The sequence below is a fragment of the Trachemys scripta genome, chromosome 9, assembly GCF_013100865.1.
Source record: "Trachemys scripta elegans isolate TJP31775 chromosome 9, CAS_Tse_1.0, whole genome shotgun sequence".
NCBI classification, from domain to species: Eukaryota; Metazoa; Chordata; order Testudines; family Emydidae; genus Trachemys; species Trachemys scripta.
The window spans coordinates 6,560,367-6,581,776 of NC_048306.1; the positions used below are offsets into that span (position 1 = coordinate 6,560,367).

Below are 21,410 nucleotides of genomic sequence, written 5' to 3' on the forward strand. Positions count from 1 at the left end.
GCAGGTGGGGCCCAGGGCCAGCCAACCCTGTCCCAAGGCCTGGTTGCTCTGAGAATAAGTCTCCCTGGAAGGATCAGCAGACCAAGCTGGAAATGGAGGCCAAATGCCAGAAGTGACGCACAGACCAAGGAAGGAGGGCTGTAGTTACCCTGTTCCAAGGGGAAGAGGTCCACTGGGGGAAGAACTGGGAAGCTGTGGAAACTTATCAGGAGTGATACACAGCCGAGGAGAGAGGGCTGTGAATACCCTGTTCCAAGTTCACAGGGGGAGTAATTTGAACCCAATTTGAACCTAGGAAATATCCAAGGGGAAGGGCTTTCTGGAGAAGCCAGGGTCTCGAGTGGGACCAGCAGAACTTCCCTGCTTAGGGGGAACAAGAAACCATGACCTGAAGCCTCAGGAAGGACAAGGGTTTGAGCCCGAAAATGTCCAAAGGAACGGTGTTTCAAGAGGATTTAATAAATTAGACCCCAAGAGGGAAATTCTATGAAAAAGCCCTGACAGTGGGTGAGTTATTGGGTGAACCAGGAGGGAAACGGAGATTGTGCCACAAAGTGGCTTTGCTCTGGGACTGCACCTGCAACTTGCCCTTTACATGAAAACAAAAAAAGGAAGTGTTTACCCAACTAATGCAATTAGAGGAAAGATCGACACCCAGAAGAGTTTTCTCATCCTATTCATTTTGTAACGGTCTTGTCTACTATACTTTTTAACGTCATATTTATTCACTTTAGATTCTATTCATTCCCTAAAACAACAAGGAGTCTGGTGGCACCTTAAAAACCTTGTTGTTTTTGTAGATACAGACTAACACGGCTACCCCCTGATTCTTATTAATTCCCTGTCTGTTTGGACATTCCCACTGAGATGCCCAGAACTTTGGAGTAAAAGGTTTTTCATTACCCAGATGTACTTACATCATATCCTGTTATTGAAATTTGATGCATAGAGTCATTGACTGATTTTAGTAAATCCAACATTGCAACCAGAGCTTCTTGCAACTCTTTAACTCCATCACAGCTTGTGCTGTATTTTAGCAACTCCTGTAATTAGAAATCAAAGGCTATGTGTTTTTACTTGAGTGTAACACATTTTCTCCATTGCCCATGGAATTGCAATAATTCAGAAGCCAGTGTATCCTTTATTTTGTATCTTGGGGGAAATGGAACATTTGAAATACATTCACTGTTGTAAGGAAAATGTGTCACATAAGCACCACATTCACACACAGCATTTTTCTTGGCTTCATTAAAGACAGTCAGTGTGGTTCAGGGGAGGTCATATTCAACTATCCTCCCAGAGTTCTTTGAAGATATTGCTGCTGTGATAAATAAAGGACATGCAACCGAGACAATAGGTTTCACACATCAGAGAATAATATTCTAGGAAAAGAGAGTCATAGAACAGCGGCTAAAATAAGATACCAAACAGAAGACTATCCTAACAGTGGGAGACCCCAGATAACTATAGATGAAAACCTTTAACAATGGACAGAGGCAGTAAGTGAGTAACCAAGGTGTCAGTGTTTAGAAATTGTATTATCCATAATATATACACATACAAAGTTACATTATATAGCCGATCTCTTTCTCTCAGTTATAACTTTGTATGTACATCCCCCCACCTGAGAGGAAGGATAGTCCAGTGGTTAGGGTGCTAGCGTGGCCCTTGGGAGACTTGGGTTCATTTGCCTGCTCTTCCATAGACTTCCCGTGTGACCATGGATAAGTCACTTAGTGTCTCTGTGCCTCGGTTCCCCTTCTGTAAAATAGGGACCACGGCCTTTCCCTATGTCACAGGAGCATTGCAAGAACAAATACACTAAAGTCTGTGAGGCACTCAGCTAGGATGGTGATGGCTGTCATAGAAATACCTAAGAAAAAGTAGACATGCCAATGTGGTAAATTGCATTTATCATGCTCCTTTGACCATCGTATCTACTCATAGTTCCATTTCCTGCAGGATTCATTTATTCCATATCACTGAGCAGATTTAAACAACCTTTTCCCTCCTAAAAATAACTTGTTACAAATACTTGTTTCCTCCTCCAATATGCAATTTTTTCTCCCCATAGAATTTCTCAGTTTTGAAGCCAAGGCTAAGCCATATTTCAGACGAGCCTATCACAGGTTTATAGGTAAAGGTTAAGGGGATGGGGAGAAGGAGAGGGAGATATTGGATGGGTGGCTTTGTTCACGCTGTGTAAAGCATTCCTGACAGTAAAATAAATACAGGTATTTGGGTTTTTTTTCCTTGTTTCTGATTTAGAAAGTCAGGTCTTGTCTACCTTGGAAAGCTGAAGAACTAATATACCAAGGAAGCGAAACCTGATTCATTAAAAGGAGATGTCAGTTTTAACATTATTTAGTAAAGAACACTTGGCCAAAAAGCTCGCTTTATTAAATATTCTGAATTTATATCTGTTCAACTCAGGGCTGAAAAAGATCCCAGTCTACACTTCTAGGTCATCCAACAAAAATAAGGAAAGTAAGACTTGATATTCCTGATATTTCTAAGGTTAAAAAAACCTAAGCAACTCCTCCCCCTTTATTCAAATAGTCAGGCCTTCTTCAGACATCACAACAGTGCTCTGTATAAGGGCTTAATGACTGCTGCAATTTTAAGAATGATCCAGTAAGTCACCAGCCACGTGAGTGAAGAGAACAGCAAACAAGTCTGCAATTCTGTTCCTGGGGAAGTTGCTAAGAGGTGCAGTAATAACAAGACATTCTCAGACTTCAGTAGTACAGTACTTTGAGTGTCCTGTGGCACCTTTGAGACTAACAGAAGTACTGGGAGCATAAGCTTTCGTGGGTAAGAACCTCACTTCTTCAGATGCAAGACTTTGAGTGTTGCCCTCAGTATACACCAGACATCAAAGAGAATTTTAAAACTCTCGAACAGCCACCAGCAATGTCCCAGATTTAAGGCCTAAGCATTCCTGGAGATGGCTAGTGAATATCCATTAGTCTAGACCTCCCCTCAGTTCCCTATGCTTTAAAAAAAGACATATGAATACCTTCAAAAGCAACTGGTATTTTGTCAAACGTTGTACTGGTTTGAGCAAATAGGAATCCAGACCAAGTCTGTGTTCTAATTTTCTTTGGCATTCCTGTAACAAAGAAATAGTATAAAGTAAACATGCAGACAAATGTATAACAAGATCCAACGGCTGAAAGTTGAAACCAGCCAAATTTGGACGGGAAATAAAGCGCAATTTTTTAATAGTGAGGGGAATCAACCATTGGGACAAGTTACCAAGGATTGTGCAGGATTCTCCATCATTGGCAAGTTTTCAATCAAAATTGGATTTTTTAAAGATAGGCTCTAGTTCAAACAGGAATTATTGTAGTGAAGTTCTCTGGCCTGTGTTACACAGGAGGTCAGACCGTATGATCACAATGGTTCTATCCAGCCTTGAAATCTATGAATAGGATGCACAATAATTTACTATGCTACATGCCATATGTTCAAGTAACTGTGGTTGATATTAATGGGGGATTTCCCACACGTATAGAATGGTGAATAAGGTTGCAATGCTGAGGACATGAATGCTGCATTTTGCAAAAATAATTCACGTACGCTGAAGTATGCTTTGCACATGAATAATTAGCATACCTGAAAGAAGGTGCTTTCTGAACACTGCCTCCACAGAGATTCTGACCGAGGTTTGTTCTGACAATATTTCTCATACATCTGAAAATCTTCTCGCTGCAAGAAGAATAAATAAATCAATTTTAAAACATATGCACTCTAGAACGTCTTACTTATGACAACTGTAAGGCAGCATAAGGTGAGCACCAAATGCACTTCTTAGCTTCTATTTCACTTGCAAATTGAAAGAATACATATTTTAAAAAAACAACCAGATAGATGGGAAATAAGAGTCACTCCCTAAAACTAGGAGATTCTTACACAGTAGACAGGTCTATTGCCAAGCCGGCTGCTTTTCCCCATATGTTGCTGGACATGTGAGCAGAATACATTTTTAGCTCAGATGCTCTGTTTGCTCCCCCAGACCTGAAGAGCTCTGTGTAGCTCAAAAGTGTGTACCTTCCACCAACCCACGTTGGCCAAGTAAAAGATATTACTTCACCTACCTTGTCTCTCTCCCATAAATACAGTGTCCGGCGGTTGCTAGTTTATATAGAAAGCATCAAGTTGAGGAATGCTAAGTATCAGGGGGAAAATGCAGTTTACAAAGTCTGTTCTAAATACAACAATTGATTCACTAACCCTTTCCAGGAAACAAAGCCCCACTCGCTCTGGTGCTCCAACACAGCTTTCCAGATTGTGTAGGAAAATTCTGAAAGAGGTTAAGGGAGAGATACAATGTGACTGTGAATGCCACCTGAGCAGTCTGTTTGTAAGGGGAACTCATAAAGAAAGGGAATATACAGCTAGTTACCTACTTGTTATGGAAGTCATATATCTCTGGCATATTCCCAAAGAGAACATCCTCTCTGTTTCTCAGGGCAGGCGGCATGAGAATGACCATCGCTGGATTATCCATTTCAGCCCTGTAGCCCTGTAGAACACAGCAGGTAGTCATGATTAGGCCTGTATAAGCCTGGTTTATTGCCACATTAAAGACTAGATGGAAAGAAACATGACTATCGGTTCAATAAAATGTACGTTGTTACAAAATGCTACTTTTCTTTTATTTCTTTTTTTAGTCCCCACATCTTCTCGATTTCCCCGATCTTTTTCTTTGAATTTCCCTCGCCCTCAGAGGTTGAGTATTAGTGACATTTGTCTGATGGGGAGGGCTTCACATTTCATCAGACAGCACGAGGAAGTAGCTACAGAGCAACATGAGATGTTCCTGCACCTAGGGGTTGAATATGATGCTTCTGCTCAGCATCATTCCCTGTATGTGACAGGGCAAGGAGACCAGGACCAAATCTGGGAACAGAATTCAGAGCTCTCACATGGAAGAAAATTGCTCTACTGTTAGGGATCCAGGTGGCCCTCTCATCTACATATACACATGCATGACTTTGGTCTGTGTTTACACATTATGTAACAGTTGATTTCTGAAACTTTTAGATCTACAATGGGATAAGGAAAGTACACACAGACACACCCATTAAAACACCATTTACTTCGGAGACATGCTGTATTTTGATAAGACAAACTTTCACTGGCATCTCTCTACAGCACAACGGAGGGAGAGGTCCTGGAGGAATAGTTGTCTTGGTTACACATCTGCTGTTATGACTGCAAGACACATCGCTGACAACTTGTTAAATGGAAAACAATTAAAGATACTCTTGCAAGGTCTGATGCGGTGGGAAATTTGTAACAAAGCAAAAGACTGCTAGATATCAAATAACAACATCAATGGGCTTTTTTGCTGTTCAACAATACACTCTCGGAACACCAGATCCCTTTCTCCTTGATTCTTGCTGCCTAAGGTTTTTTTCCCCCTCTGCTACAGCATCTGCCCCTGGAAATCAACTGCATTTTCCAAAAGGGAATCTGCGCTAAGTAACCTGGCAGTGGCATAAGGGATATTATTGTACTGTAAATAGTTATATTTTATTAGTAAATTAAAAGTACAGCACTCTACGTTAAGGTCACATTAGAACACCATTGCAAAAAATATTTACCAATTGTGTCATCCCTGGAAAGAGACAATAACTTCAAGGAGAACTAACACAAAAGAATAAACGGCTCAGGAAAAATGAACCGGGATTGGGCAGAGCTTTGGACTGTCCCTGTTATTGTCTCTAAGCTTGGTAGAGAATTTTTTTGTGAAAAAGATAACAAGTAGCCAGTCTCAGGGACAGTTTCTAACTACGGGTGCAGACACATGTGGCTTCCACAGAATTCACTGCATGCTTCACACAACTGATGACAAAATGTGGCCCATATAATGGATCTAGTCAACCAGTTAGGAATAATGAATTCAGTAATATATAACTTCACCTACATCAGCTTTGAAATGTGTGTCTTTTGCACAACTGCTTATTAGCAATGCTGGCATATCTTACATTAAATATGAATTTACTACTGACTTTAAGATGCAGCAGGAACATAAATCTTGAGTCAGCTTAGTGGAAATCAATCAGTTTTAATCACCATTACCGGGCCTAGCTATATAAAATGCCATGTCTCGGGAAGAAATGGATGTTTTCAGAAAAGCTTGGGGCTGGGAGGAGAGAGAGGGGATTTCAGTCTATCAAGCCAGTATATTATATTATATACACATACATATACATTCATGTATTTGTGCATATGATCAAATTGCAGCTTATTTTGTATATTTCCTCTCCAACCATTGATAAAATTAGTTACCAAGACATACGTTCGTGAACTGAAGGTTTCACACAAATTATAGATGAAAAGCTTGTACTGACACATACTGTGCCCATGTCGTCTGAATCAAAATGATGGGAGAAAAATTCAAGATCACCCAGGATATGACAGCAAAGTAGAAATTGACCAAATCACATTTTTGTTTAATTGGCCAGATGCCTTTCAGAAAACACATCAGAGAGCAGTCACGAGGAATTTGTAAGTAACTCACCATCAAAACAGTGAACAGTTCCTCTACGTACACTCTCTCTGTTTCTATTAGCTCATTTATGACATGGCTGAAATAAAAAAAACAATCAGAAATGCTCCATCTATGTTTGTAGGGTTGAGCTATTGCATTTCAATTTCACGGTAAATATGCCTGAAATTAGCCACACTCTAACAATTAGGGGCAGAATGAGTACAGATGCAGTAGGACAGGTAATGAGTAACAGGTTAAATCCATCTCAGATCAGAGGGCCATATGCACCTTAAATGCGGAATTAAGGGTTTTGTTTGGGCCCTTTGCTCTTTATGTGCACTTTATTTATACTTGGTGAATTCTGAGTGACAATTTAACCACCTGCATGCCTGTATTTTATTGTAAAGACCAACTTGGTTGTGTAACAAACCATTAATTTTAATGTGTCCATTTTCTATCAATAAAGTATAACACCCAAACAGATTAAAATAAAATAAATAAATTAATTAATGGAGATATCCTATCTCCTAGAACTGGAAGGGACCTTGAAAGGTCATCGAGTCCAGCCCCCTGCAGGACCAAGTACTGATTTTGCCCCAGATCCCTAAGTGGCCCCTTCAAGGATTGAACTCACAACCCTGGGTTTAGCAGGCCAATGCTCAAGCCACTGAGCTGTCCCCTCCCCCCACTACACATCACTACTCACTACACATCAAAAAATTGGCTGTTCTTAACAAATTTCACTAAAGGATCATTTTCTGAACTGTATTTTGAGGGGAATTACTATGTTAAAATTCAGAATTGGGAATGGGATGGGATGTTAGATGGGGTGGGATTTGAGTTACTACAGAGAATTCTTTCCTGGGTGCTGGCTGGTGAGTCTTTACCACATGCTCAGGGTTTAGCTGATCGCCATATTTGGGGTTGGGAAGGAATTTTCCTCCAGGGCAGGTAGGCAGGTTTTTCGCCTTCCTCTGCAGCGTGGGGCACAGGTCACTTGCTGGAGGATTCTCTGCACCTTGAGGTCTTTAAACCACGATTTGAGGACTTCAATAACTCAGACATAGGTTAGGGGTTTGTTACAGGAGTGGGTGGGTGAGATTCTGTGGCCTGCGTTGTGCAGGAGGTCAGACTAGATGATCATAATGGTCCCTTCTGACCTTAATGTCTATGAGTCTATGAGACATGGTTCATTTAAGCTTAAAAAAGTAGCACTGTGTTTTAGCCTTGAAAAAGGATTTTGAACTTCTTAGGCTCTCTCCCCATGTTTCCCTAAATGCTGCATGTTCCCAGTTCTTCTGAGCACCAACAAAATCTTGGCCAAAAAGGATCTCTCTCAAAGTGAGGCAAACGTAGTGCATTCTCAAAAGACTGTGTTCAGAACATGGTGAATAGCAAGGGTTTACAGAAGACAACACGGAGGGCTTGTCTACGCTACCGCTTAAATCGATGTAACTTACGTTGCTCAGAAGTGTGAAAAAGCCACCTCCCTGAGTGATGCAAGTTACATCGACCTGCGCATCGTCCATACCAACGCTAAGTCAACACGAGACACTCTCCCGCTGACATAACTTCCGCCTCTCACTGAGGTGGAGTAATTATGCTGATCGGAGAGCGCTCTCCTGTTGGCATAGCGCGTCTTCACCAGACACGCTTCAGTGGTGTGTGGTTGTGAAGACTAGCTCTGAGGTTGACCCTTGGAAGGTGCTACAGTGACTGCTACTCTATGTATGTGTTCTCTAGACTCATTCAACGGGATGGATGTTGTCAACCTCAAAAATGCTTTGGACATGCAGTGAAAGGACAGCACTTTTCCATGTCAACAGCTCCTTCAAATTCTTTAAAAGCACTAAGTCTGTGCTCACATCCAAAGAACAGCTTGGTATATTTTAGTAACTTTAAACTCTTGCCTATTCCCTAGGACTCTTCCAGTTGTGCTACTAGCCTCAGGAGTCTGTCAACGTGATGCACGCTTAAGTAGTATATATAAACTGACTTGCCCTAATCATTTTCACATGGGCAATAAAAAAAATTAGAAGCCAACTCTATGAACAAGACACACAGAAGCCTGAACAAACCAGCACGCGACCAAAATAAATGGTGAAAACTGGTGGACACAATGTACACCTGAGGTGTGGAAAGATAAAGAAAGAATAAAAACATGTTCCAGCCTTGGCCCGGCCCCCATCCCGAACATGCACCAGATCATACAGGGAACAGAGAAATTTAACAATGTCCTCAGCATTCCTGGGCCGTCTCAGCTCAGCTGCTTGAATGGACAGACGTGTCATATTAGTGGAGGTTCATTGTTCGTACAGCAGCAAACTTGAGACCGCTTGTCTGTCTCGTTCTAGGTCATACCCCTACAACAAAGCCAAACTGTGGAGTTTTAGCTTTGATGGTGGATCTAACAGAAAGATCAAATTGTTAAGAACACCGTGCTTCTATTTCAGGACATTTGTTCAAGTGTTTTACTCAGATGTGAAAACCTGCACTTGTGTTCTATTCACAGACCTTCCCTTTGCTCTCCCCTGCCATGAAATAATCTTTTACAAAGAGCTCCGTAAGTCCCCTCTTAATCACTGTTTTCACATATTTATTTAAGCTACATTGGCACAGGAACTTTATTGATGAGTTTTGATTTTTACACACCAGCCAAGAGAATTGTTGCACTGAACATTCCTTTTCCATTGATAGAGAGTGCATTTTGAGGATAAGAGTCAACTAATAATTACTTTAAGTCTTCTTTCTTTTGTGATGCTACCAACAGAGGTTCTGATTTTGCATTAAGCAGACCTTCTGAACACATGATATTCTACATGAGGTTCTACTAGGATAATATAGGAAACAAAACATACCCTTTTAGTATATCTAAGTTGTCTTCACTTTCTGAAATAAAAGACTGCAAGGAATTCCTTTTTTCTTGATAGTCATGCATTACTTCAATCTAGAATGGAAATGGTACGTATTAGAGAGAACTCAAGAGATGGATATGCTTGAGCCAATATCAATCGGCTCAGTTTCTGAAATAAACACAAGAACCATCTGGGGAACGTGTCTTGGATAAGATATGCTGAACCGCAGAACTTCCTTGCAGTATACGAGAGCTAAAATTAAAAATGGCATACTGCGTAAGGTCCTGACAAACTTTCTCCCAGAAATTCCTTGGCTAGGTTACTGTCTAAAAATATCGGTTACATGCTTCTTGGGAATGGGGTTGTCTTTTTTGTTCTGTGTCTTTACAGTGGTGAGCACAAGAAGTTCCTGGCCCATGACTGGGTCTCTAGGTTCTATGATAATACAAATAATAATGCTCAATTTCATAGTCTACAAATAAAAATGTAAGGGCATTATGAGAGAATTTCAGAGTCACAGTGGTGGCCTGATTGTGCTTAACTTTAAAGGGACTTGGACACATGCTTAAGCACTGTGCTGAATTGGGGCCTTAGTGGTGACTAATTTTGAATTTCCTATTTCATGAGTAATTTAGATAAATACAGGTAAATGATCAGGATATTGTAATACAATTGTACAACATTTATTAGGTGCCATATATGTGCAAAGGTCATAGGTAACTATAAGTTGTAAAGTAAATGAAAAATCAGATAAATTTCTAGCTACATAAATAGACTACATATTAAAGTAATAATTACATAGTAGCTAGAATTACAAGTTTCAAATGAAGTAAGAATTGCAACAGTATGTTGCATACTGGTAATACATACCTAACTTATTTATTTCAATATTATTTCTGCTATTAAGCAAAACAAGAAACTCCATTCGTTTATTTCCCTCCCTCTCTCTTTTATAATATTAGCTTTCTGATAAGGACACAAGCAACAGGCTTCAAACCTTCAAATGTTAAATTATTTAAAAACCCAAATCCTTGACAGGCGTGCTTTATGCATCCTTCTTGGATAAAACCAATTGCAGAATTAAAAAGAAAGATCCAAATTACATTAGTTTTTCCAACTCTTAAGAGAGTCTCCACTATTGATATTGGGGAGGGGGAGGAGTTAGAATTTTGTTTCTAGTCTTCAAAGCATTGAAGATTCCTGAAGGAAGGATTATTTCCTTAATTGATGTCATTGTTATACCAGGCTTAAAACAGGAAATCGATAAAGAAAAGTGATTTTGGCCCCAGTCCAGGAAAACTCTTTGGCATGTACTTAACTTTTAAGTATGAATTGTCCCAATGAAGTCAATCAGGGTGTGAGTAAAAAGGATGCAAGACATCTCACCCAAAAAACCCAGAATCTAAGTTCTATCAAACCCTGGAAAAATATGATTTCAGATCTTGCCATGTAAAACCCATTCACGGTTCACTAACAATTTTTACCTTACGAGCATTGTGAGATTTTCTTGATGTTTTCTTCCCAGGGAGAGAGATGTCAAATGAAAACTTTAAACTGGAATTAAAATCCATGCCTTAGATAGAAAAATGCACAATTACACAATGTATAACTAACCAAGGAAGCATTGCAGGAAGAGATTAAAAAATTAGATCACCTGCATAAACGTAAATGGTCCAGAGAGTGTATAATGAGTTAATTAAAGCTAAAGGCAAACTGAATACACCCCTAATTGGAAAAAAAAAAAAACTTAGACATATCAAACAATTTTGTTATGAAAAGAGGAATAAAAGCAATAGATTATTAGGACATAAAATAAAAGCTCATTGGGTACAAAGAAACATCTCTCCAGGTAGGGGATACTGTAACTCAAACGAACAAACTCAGTGAAACCTCTGCAAATTATAAGGAGCTATACCTCTCTAATAACCTGTCTGAAGAAATACCACCTCCTGTGATTACATTACAAAAAGCCCTATTTACAACAATAGGGCCTGAGGGTCATCTGCTGTAAGTTGTCTCCATTGTCTCTAATGCAGCTATGTTGATTCACACCAGCTGTAGCACTGACCCATAATATTCGTTTATAACCAAGATTCAGACAACTTTGTCTGAAGAGATAAGTTTGAAGATGAATAACATGAAGGATGCCAGACAGTTGTCCTGCTGAGTCTTACAAAATCTTTAAAAAGAGATTCCTGGCTCCATCAATTGACACAACTGGTACTTAAATCAAACAGGGCCTGTTCCTTTGATACGAGCAGAGTTAATGGACAGCTCCAGACTCTATTATGCTGGTCATCCTCAAACGGGGGGAAAATCTTTCATGATGTGATGCTTATAGACCTATAATGTTTTTAAACCACAAGGATAAATGGCTGGTTAGGGTACTGTTATTTTTTCTTGATTACTAAAAAAAATACACCAAGTCTTTCCATTTACTTCCATAGGCTTTGTGAGATATATGTTAGACATGCTTTTAAACTCCCATTAACTTCAGTGGAGCCAGGATTTCACCCTTTGTGTTTTAGCATCATTAAAGCATTTGATAGGGTTGAATGGAGATTCCTTGAAATGGCAATAGAAAAAACTGGAATTGAACCACATTTGGAAGGATTGAGGGCCTGTGGGCTATTTATGTCATCAGAAGAATGTTCAAATGGAAGCAGATGAGAGACACACACAGGAACCCAGCGAGTTTACTTTCATTTATATTATCCCACAACAGAAATACTTGCATCTAAAGTAAGGAATATCAGAGCAATTAAAAGTGACTAAGGACTAACTCTCCCCATCTCACTGGCAAGAAGACATAGGAGGAGGGGATTTGAAACAGCATCTGTGGTGGAAGGGACTTAGGAGCAGTGGATTTTTGAAGTTGTGTTGCCTCCCAGCCCTTGGGGTCCTCTGCAGACAGTAACAGCATTCTCTTCTGCAATGAGATATGAGCTGGGCTAATGGATAACTCCAGACTCTACTGCCATCCCATTTCCCCCTTGCAGCAAGAGCTGCATTACTACAGGCTGGATCCCACCAAGCCTGCGGAGTAGCAGCCACAGAAGGTATTGAAACTCTGAGCTGCATTACCTACTGCCCACATTCTGAGCAAAATAGATAAAAGGAGAGTGCCACAGAAAGCTACATCTCTGCCCCACCCATCCCGCTGGCCACCCTGCCCTCAAGCTCTCTCAGAGTGGGGCACAGTGCAACCAAGGCTTCTACTACTAAAGTCAATCTAAAATGATGGAGCTTTTGTCTCCGAGAAACGGAATCATTTTCTATCTCATCTATCACCAGTATGACAGGAAGCGTAGTCTTGTGGTCACGGGAGATATGGACTCCATTCCTGACTCTCTGTCATTGGGGGAGACACTAAAACCTCTCTGGCTATGTCTACACCACATTTTGGAGCGAGCGGAAGCCAACCTCCCAGCCTGGGTCGACAGACTTGGTACGCTCTAAAAACAGGCGTCTAGACAGCTCTGAAACCTAGGGCAGGGGGTGGGTTTCACAGCCTGAGCTCCAGACAAAGTCTCAGCTTGAAAGCACTGTCCACACAGCTCTTTTTAGAGCACTAGCGTGAGCCCTGCCAGCTTAGTCTGTTGACCCAGGCTGCAACCACGCTCCCGCTCGCTCCAAAAACACTGTGTGGACATACCCTCTGTGCCTCCTTTCCCCGAAAACAAAATGAGGAAGATAATACTGCCCTTTTCCCCCACCCTTTGGCCATTTAGATTGGAAGCTGTTTGGGACAAGGCCTCTCTTACTATGCATACGGTGCACGTCACAATAGGACCTCAATCTCACTTGGGGTCCCCAGGTGCTACCTGAATACAAATAATTCATAATGACCAATATATGAAATGACGATTTTAAAGTCTCTCACTAGTAAGAGGAAATGTTGATGTCTGGGGCAAAGCAGTTACTTGATCATTGTGTGACTTGTTATAAGAAGGACTGTACGCAATTTTGAGACAAATTAAAATAAAAATTCCTAAGACTTGTAATCTTCACACTCGTTAAAAATCAAAGAATAAGTCAGCACAGGCAAAAATAAAGCAACGTTAATGAAAGATTCTTTTCAATGGGGAAAAACGCATTGCTGCAGATGAGAGTACGAAAAGGAACTGGAACTAGGTTATTTAAAATTTTGAATAGTATTTATACAAAAGAACCACCTTTTGTGAAGCAATGAGCAAAAGATGCAGGGAGAAAAAACTGATGCAGAGGAATGGAAACAGATATGGAGAGAAGGCGTCTCGTCTTCAAAATGTGCTGTTACAAAATAAAATGATTAGAAATTACTATTCCAGTGAAGCCTTATATACCAGTTAGATTGAAAAAGACTTCAACCGCAAAGGGTGACTGCTGGAGAGAAGGTGGGGAATACATATTTGAAGCATCAAAAAAGTTAACAATAGAGCCATTAATAAGTATGGTTAACCAAAGGACCTGTCTCATTGTTGAGACTTCCACTGAAATAAAAGATCAGTGACGATATTTAAAAACAAACGACACTGATTGAACACAGATGTTCTGACGCACGTCACTGGAAGAAAAAATATCCTCCAATGGTAATATTGTGTTGCAATTTAAAAATGGGGCAATGAAGGCGCAAGAAAAGTATTTTAAACACTGGTTCCCTTTTGCTGAATTTACAGGGGGGGGGGGGGGATCATTCTCCAGCAATCGAGCCTGCGTATTTACACTCATGTTTTTCAGAATGAAAAGGCAGAAATTACTGTATCACATTCAGCAAAATTCCTACTTTTTAAAATAGGAAACTTTCTGTCTCTCAGTGTTATTTGGATTGATACGTACAAGGAGGACAGTCGCTTGTACAGTTACAGACAACCAGAACATTAGAAGTCAGCGAGAACGGCCCCTCCAGTGATTCCTGTTGGTCAGAAGCCCATTATCATCTTCTTGCCATTCTCCTGGCCTGTGGCTATGCAGCCCACAAATGCCACTGACAAGCCAGGGTGAACATCCCTTCGCTTTTAGAAGCGAGGCTCGGCAGTGAAGAGCAAACGTAAGAATGTCCCTGTGGCGCTCTAAACTTATTTGTCTCTCAACGGTTTCCATATCTTAGATGCTCTTTCTACAAGTCAAGCTTTTTCTTCCCGAACTGCCAGCCCTGCAAATTCAGCCAGCCCTGAGAATCAAGCTGGATCCTTTACTGCTTCACAAAAGGTCCTGTAGGCCAAATTACATCCCATGGCACATGTGACATCTGTGCATCTCCACTATCTTCATATCATGCCCTCTGTAACACCAGTGCTAACCAGCTAGACAGCTGTAACTGATTGGAACTACGTCAACAATTGTCGATGGTGCACGAGAGGGAAAAGAATCCCGTTCCTGCCCTCTTAGTTGTGTTGATTCAGCAGGACTATCAGGAGAGAATCACAGTCAAACTGATTTTTGTCATTAGGTTTAGCAGATATGACTGAATACACACAAGGAATAAATGAATTGAGTGTGTCTAGTTGTCATTGTTAGATTGGTAATTTTCAAACTTGAACTGCACTTTAAAAGGAGCTGGTCGAAAGCCATAAATGAAAAACCTCATTGCAGTTTGATGATAAAATTCCATCCTGGTGCTTCCTCCTCTGTACCTATACAATAAGTTGGAAATGTTGTCCTTAACTTTACCTTACCTTGCTTTGTTTGAGACACACCCTTGACTGGCTACATTTTGAAATCTTCATTCCTAAACTGCAGTTTTAAAATGTGTCGTCCTCAGCTGTGCCTACAAAGCACATATCTGCATGTGCATGACATATATTTGCATGTCTGCATGGTTCTTGTGGGTATATCCATCCCCTTTACATAAGCAAAGACTCTTTTGTACACATTTTGCAGGAACGTCAGATGCACGTATGTGAGTATTGCCTATATAGCACTGAGCAACCTCAACTCTCATTGACAGCAGCAGAGACTTCACTGAGACTGGAAGGTGCTCAGGACCTCGGGATCATCCTATATTCCGTGTCTGCGACTCAGGTGGCAAAGTTTGAAAATACAGCCGTTAACGTTACTTTATTTTAGAGCCATAACATTATTGCACTTTACTGCACTTCAGTATACAGTACTTCATTATTTTATGGTTTACATTTTTTCAAAAGTAGTTTTAAAAATAGACCTGCCTCCCAAACAGAGAAGTTCAAACCCAGGCACAGATGAAAGGAGGAAGTCCCTACCCTCTTAAAAAAAAACAAAAAGAAAAGAGCACAAAAAAGCGTGCTTCCCGATAGCTTGCTTTCAATCTGTGCCCTAGTGTCTGCAGAACTCAAAGCACACTCAGTGCATCCCAGGATGGATCTTTGACACAAGATATCCCACCAGTTCAGATCAAGCCATTTCGATGTTTCAGTGTGAAATGGAGACCTTTCCAAAAGAAATGCCTTTCATCTTTTCACCCTTTGCTGGCTGTGCTCATTTCCAGATGCTTGTTCGCGTCTTTCAGGGTTAAGATTAATGCAGGGTACCTGCCCGTTACGACTGATCTCATGCCTTTAAATGTACAATGTTTAAGGGAACCGCATCAAATACATCCAGTCAGATAGCCACTGTGATGGTGTGACATTCAGGGTCCAGGCATCCCCAGGGTAGAACCCCAAAGAATAAACTGTATACAATGTTACTGTGCTATAAAAATATGTTGAATAAGGTCTTTTATAAAAGCCTGTAACGTTCTGAACTTGACGGTCATTATGAGCTATTCAAACAGACTGTGGTTATGTATTTATATGTATATATGAATTTATTTATTTGTGCTGCAGCTTTTAGTTCCCTCTAACAGCAGGGCGGTAAGTGGTCAGGTCGGGGGGGCTGCCTCCCCCACCAGATGAGACGAGCCCTAAGCACCTACCACTATATAACCCAGGAAGAGACAAATTATGGGCACTACAGTTCATGGGAAAATACTGAAACAACTTGAAACTGAAAAGAAACCCCCCGTCCTGGAAAACTAAGGAAGGCGGGGAGGGAGGGGGTTCCCCACTTTGAATTTCTACAGTGACTGAAGGGGAAAAAACCCTGAAAATCCTTTTTCAAGGGGAAAGGGTTTGAAGTGAAACCTATTCAGAGACTGAGGGACAACATCGAAGTGGGAAGCTGTCTATGAACCCTGGATCCCCCTACAGTTAGGGAGTATGCTGAGAACCAGTTCAAAGCCAATAGATGTGTTAGAAAAGGGATTTTTCTCTCATTTGAAAGGGTACATCCTGAAGATGCATCTTTATGTTTATTGTCCGTGTAGCTTGTACGTGTTTGCTTCCCTTGCTATTTCATCTTCGAATCCATGATTTTTTTCTATTAAATAAACTTCTTGTTTATTTTTACCCCAAGCAGGTCCCTGGTGTGCAAACTGTGTGGAGTTTGTGTGCCAAAGCAAGCGGACTGCTTTCACACCTTCATGGTTGACAAACCAGAGAGGAAAAGTCTACGTGTCTGGTCATTAGGGACTCAGGATGATGGATTTGGGGAGACTTGGAACTGAAAGGGCGTCTGGGGTCACTCTGCTAGGACTAAGTAGGCTAGTGGAAACCAGGATGAGAGCTTTATGATTATGGGCTGGCTCCTGATGTCAGGGCTGTGAACCGCCGCAGAATAGTATCAAAGTACCCAAGGTTACCGGACAGGTGGTGACAGAACCCCTTACTGGTGTGGATGATCCCAAATCATCACAGACAGCGACAGGCCACACCATTTGCCCGAATCTTTACGAACTTTACGAACTTAGGCAAAGTTCTCTCTTTATCACTTTTCTGTTTCTGAAATGCCGACGACGAAACATTACGAAACAGCCACAACGCTTTGATTTTAAAAAGCCATCACAATACTGTTGATGAGTAATGCTTCAGAGGAAATGCTTGAACAGGGACCGGACAGGGGTCAGGAGACTTGGGGCTTTTCTCAACTCTGACATGTGTGTGACCTTGGGCACGTCACTTCACCTCTCTCTTACTGTGTTTCCTCTCCCATCTTTGCCTTGTTTATTTACTGTATAAACTCTCCAGAGTGGGGAGCATTTCTTAACATGTGCATGTATAAAGCCTAGCCCAACGGGGTTCTGATCTCAGCTGAGCGCTCTAAGGCACTGCATAAGATACCTAATATCATAATAAATAATTAACCATCATGGATCAGCGTCCCCGTCACTAACCGGCCTGGGCCAGGGAAGCTAATGAGCCAACCAGCGGACCAAATTCGGTGATGAATCCTGGTCACGTCGTGCATATGCTACAAGAATCCTCATGTAGATCATAAATTAATTGCCTTACATAGTCAAACCACTGAGCGTTACCTTGGACAACTTGTTTATATTGGTATATAAATACGTGTCAAGGAAAAAAAGTTTAATTTCATCATTTAAACAAACATCGGGCCAAATACTGTTCTGGGCAGAACATCCATGGACCTTTATTTCCCAGGATTTGGCTTTTTAGGAACATACGTTATTTCATAATAAGGGCTTAAGAGGGGAGTTTTTAAGGGAGTCTAAGGAAGTTAAGCGCCCTACTTCCTTTCAAGTTCAGTGGGATCTGGGTGACTAATTTCCTTAGGCTCCTGCAAAATGTCAGCCAAAATCTGTGTCAGCTGCAGCTCTAAGTGTATGGATGAGATTGCTAAGTGAGGACTTCTTGATATAGAAAATAAATATGTTCATACGTTTTAACAGGTTCTTGTCCTTTTCCCATGTAACCCTAATTTCACTTCCAATTTATCACTGCAGGCTGTGTGGTGGGACAGCACAGGGGAAGTTTGCACTATGTCTTTCGGGATAAATACCATGCCTCAAAAATGAACATAGAAAAACTGCATCGGCTTGTCGACACAGACAGTGGAGAAAATATTGCACCCATTCTCATGCAACCTTTTCACAACTGAAATAAAAACTCTAAGAAACTTGAAGGCCCCAAAACTTCAAAGAGCTCAAGAATTTTCAATAACTCACCTCTCTTCTTATAACTATATTCTGCTTATGAAGCTAAAAACATTCCATACAGTAGCAGAGACCAACATAAACTTAAATACGACAGGGATCTTTGTCCCATCTATGCACCACATGGGAGACTTCCAAACATACGTTACTTACCCATTAATCGGAGTCGCGAGCCCAAAACTTGAGAGGTGGTAATCTCCTAAGCATTTTACACTGATATAGTAATTTTACATCAGCCCATAAATTCTAGTTTACTTCTCAAAACTACACTTAGACTTATTTTCACAGCTCAGAGCAAAATTAACAAAGCTGAACGTTTTAAGGTGACAGAAACTTAAAAAATACTTTTACCGTGTTTGGGAGAGAATAAAGGAGATTTCGATCTTGGTGGGTTTTCTGGTCGAGGGGCTACTAACTGAACAGGCCGCACTTGTTTATCCACAAGCTTTTTGAAGCAAGTTTGCCGATTCTCAAACATACTTCGAACGTTTTCAAGCTTGATCTGGACTGACTGTATCTGGCCCTGCGGAGTGCGAATAAGACAACGGTGAGCAAATTACTATTATTATTTGTCACTATTACAGAGACAATAGAAAGGCTGGTGATATTGCAACTGTATTGTAATTGTATTATTATTATTTTTAAAAGAGGACAGTGAGGTATCTTACCTTTATTTCAGGTGTTAAAACAGATTCAAAGTCATAGCACAGGACTTGGGGATCATCGCTGAAGTACGGCAAAGAACTTTCAAGAAATTTGTCTATATCCTGAAGAGCTTTCTCAGCACCTTCTTTAGATTGGCATCTATCCATTGGCTGATTAGCGAGAAGATTGGCCCCTTCATCACAGCACTCGAGGGCCTGATAAAAGTGTAACACAAATGAGGAGTAAACAGATCAGTGAGCTGAAACCTCCAGTTAACCAAAGTATAAATGAAAAATATTTATCACCCATTAATTTAGCATTCACTTAATCTGCTTTTCAATTTGGAGAAAACCAGCAAGCTAATTAGCTTTATGAGAAGTTCAATCAACTCTCTTGCATTCTGATAATAGGGAAGTCGGGCCTTAAATTTCCGGAAAATGGCTAACATTGCCAGCCAAATTCTGCTCTCAGCTAAACTGGTGCAAAATCACTCGTATGCCACTGACATAAAAGTAGAATTTGGTACATAACTCCTCCCGTATTATTTATCTTGCTCTGAAAGTAAACGTGACAAAATGAACAAGAAGATCAGCCATTAATGTGTTTAGTGACTAATTAGTTGGGCTCGACAGAGTTTGAGTTGTGATGAATAACTGACATCATTGTGTCCATATTTTTATAACAAGGTACTTAATTACCAATAGTTTACAGATTTATATCTATAATATTATATCAATAACATCTGAAAGTTCTATGCATGCCACTCAATTACCATAATTAAACTGTGGAACTCATTGCCACAAGGTGATATTGCAATGACCGAGAACAGAATAGGGTTTTTAAAAGGATCAGACTTCTATATAGTCAATGAGATGGTCCAGAATTACTTTAATAAGCACTTAGAAAACAAGGGCAGAAGCCAACCTCTAACTGAGGGATTAGCTAGAAACTTTAACCTTGTAAATAATTCTCATTTCTTTCCTTTAGTTAATATATCCCTACTTTACTATAAGACTGGCTACAAGCATTGGCTCTGGTGTGAGATCTAAGTGCAAATCAGCCTGGGGTAAGTGACTGGTTCTTTGGGACTGCGGGTAACCAGAATATCTTGTGATTTTGGCGTAAAGTGACGGCTTATCACAGAGTCAAGCTTGCCTGGGAGACCAGATAGATCGGAAGACAAAAGGGGACAGTCTGTGACTCCATGTTAAGGCTGTACAGTGCCTGAGGAATTTCACTTGTTACTGGGTTGATGAACTTTAAGTATAGAACTCACAACCATTTGGGGTTTGTGCCTTGCTTCCTAACAGTCTGCCCTGAGGTTGGTATTCTCACACGTGAGCCACTCCAGACAGCGCGACATGGACCATCAGAAACAACACTAAGCACCACATGTGGAGATCACACGGGGAATGATTAGAGGGGGCTGCCACAGAGGAGACTCAAGTACTCAAGAACCTGGGACCTTCAATCCTAAAATCATAGGCCTCATCTGCCTGAGCTAACCATGGTAGCAGATGTGTTAACACCTTGTGTGACACAGCCCCTAGAGGAGGACAAAGAGGAGCGCTATCCCAGTGTGAGCTATAGAAACAGAGTATCGCCACCACAAGATGTGCATTGCATGCAGGATACTTGTAGCCAGGCTGTCCGGTCTGCAGGAGAGCCACACGGAGAGGTTAAACAGCCACTTCCCGGTGCATCATAGTTCTGACCGTTACCTGCTGCAGGCGGGTGTGCAGATCTAAGGTCATCCGGAGTCGTACGTGCTTCCTCTTGATCTCCTCCGACAGGACGTCAGAATGGTGCCGCAGCTCATTGCACTGCTGACAGATTAAGCTGAGCGCGTAATGATGATTTGCTGCTAGCTGGTGCCCATGTAATATCACCACCTGTGCTTTCCCTGCCAGGTCCTTTCGTAAAGACAAAGCAATGGAGGGGATTACACGCTTGTTTGGATCGTGCCATCACAATGAAACATGGAAACATTTCTCAGTAATAACTTGTACCTAACAATTTCATCTCATTTCACCTACCAAATCCATACCATTTGAAATGGGTAAAAGAGGTTCAGCATGCAGCATCTGAAAACAGGGCACCCGCAACCAGGGATGGGCCGCTTTTAAGGTGTTGGTACCATTCAAAAGGAAAAGCAACAAATCACCACCAGAACCTGGCTGGCCTTCGAGTGCATGGCCGGAGCTGCCTAGGATATTGTACCATCGTTTCCAGAAATATTACCCTCCAATGTGGTTAACAGCCAGCTTTGGCTTGTTCTCCGGATGATAATGTGGAGGAAGAATTAACCACCTTGTTCGTCATCAAGCTTGGCAGCTATGCCAATGCAACTGTTCTGCCGTCTCCCATGCGGGCTCTACCCAGGGACCCATCCCGCAACATTCCCTGTCTGCCATGTCTCATTTTATTCCTTCAAGCTTCAGCTTAAGAACATCCCTTCTTT

General features: G+C 41.1%; 1 protein-coding gene across 2 annotated transcripts in view; it reads right to left on the bottom strand.

The window, feature by feature from the left end:
• Positions 1-21,410, bottom strand: part of LOC117882838 (proto-oncogene DBL-like) — a 91,335-nt gene that overhangs the window by 17,901 nt on the left and 52,024 nt on the right. For both annotated transcript variants that reach the window (XM_034781675.1, XM_034781676.1), the window contains 11 exons: positions 20,671-20,862; positions 18,973-19,164; positions 18,656-18,827; positions 10,842-10,930; positions 9,361-9,449; positions 6,533-6,599; positions 4,413-4,528; positions 4,237-4,306; positions 3,619-3,711; positions 3,020-3,112; positions 918-1,043 (listed from right to left, as the gene is read on the bottom strand). In XM_034781675.1, coding sequence (XP_034637566.1) covers positions 918-1,043; positions 3,020-3,112; positions 3,619-3,711; positions 4,237-4,306; positions 4,413-4,528; positions 6,533-6,599; positions 9,361-9,449; positions 10,842-10,930; positions 18,656-18,827; positions 18,973-19,164; positions 20,671-20,862 — 1,299 coding nt within the window. The remainder of the gene's footprint in view (positions 1-917; positions 1,044-3,019; positions 3,113-3,618; positions 3,712-4,236; positions 4,307-4,412; positions 4,529-6,532; positions 6,600-9,360; positions 9,450-10,841; positions 10,931-18,655; positions 18,828-18,972; positions 19,165-20,670; positions 20,863-21,410) is intronic.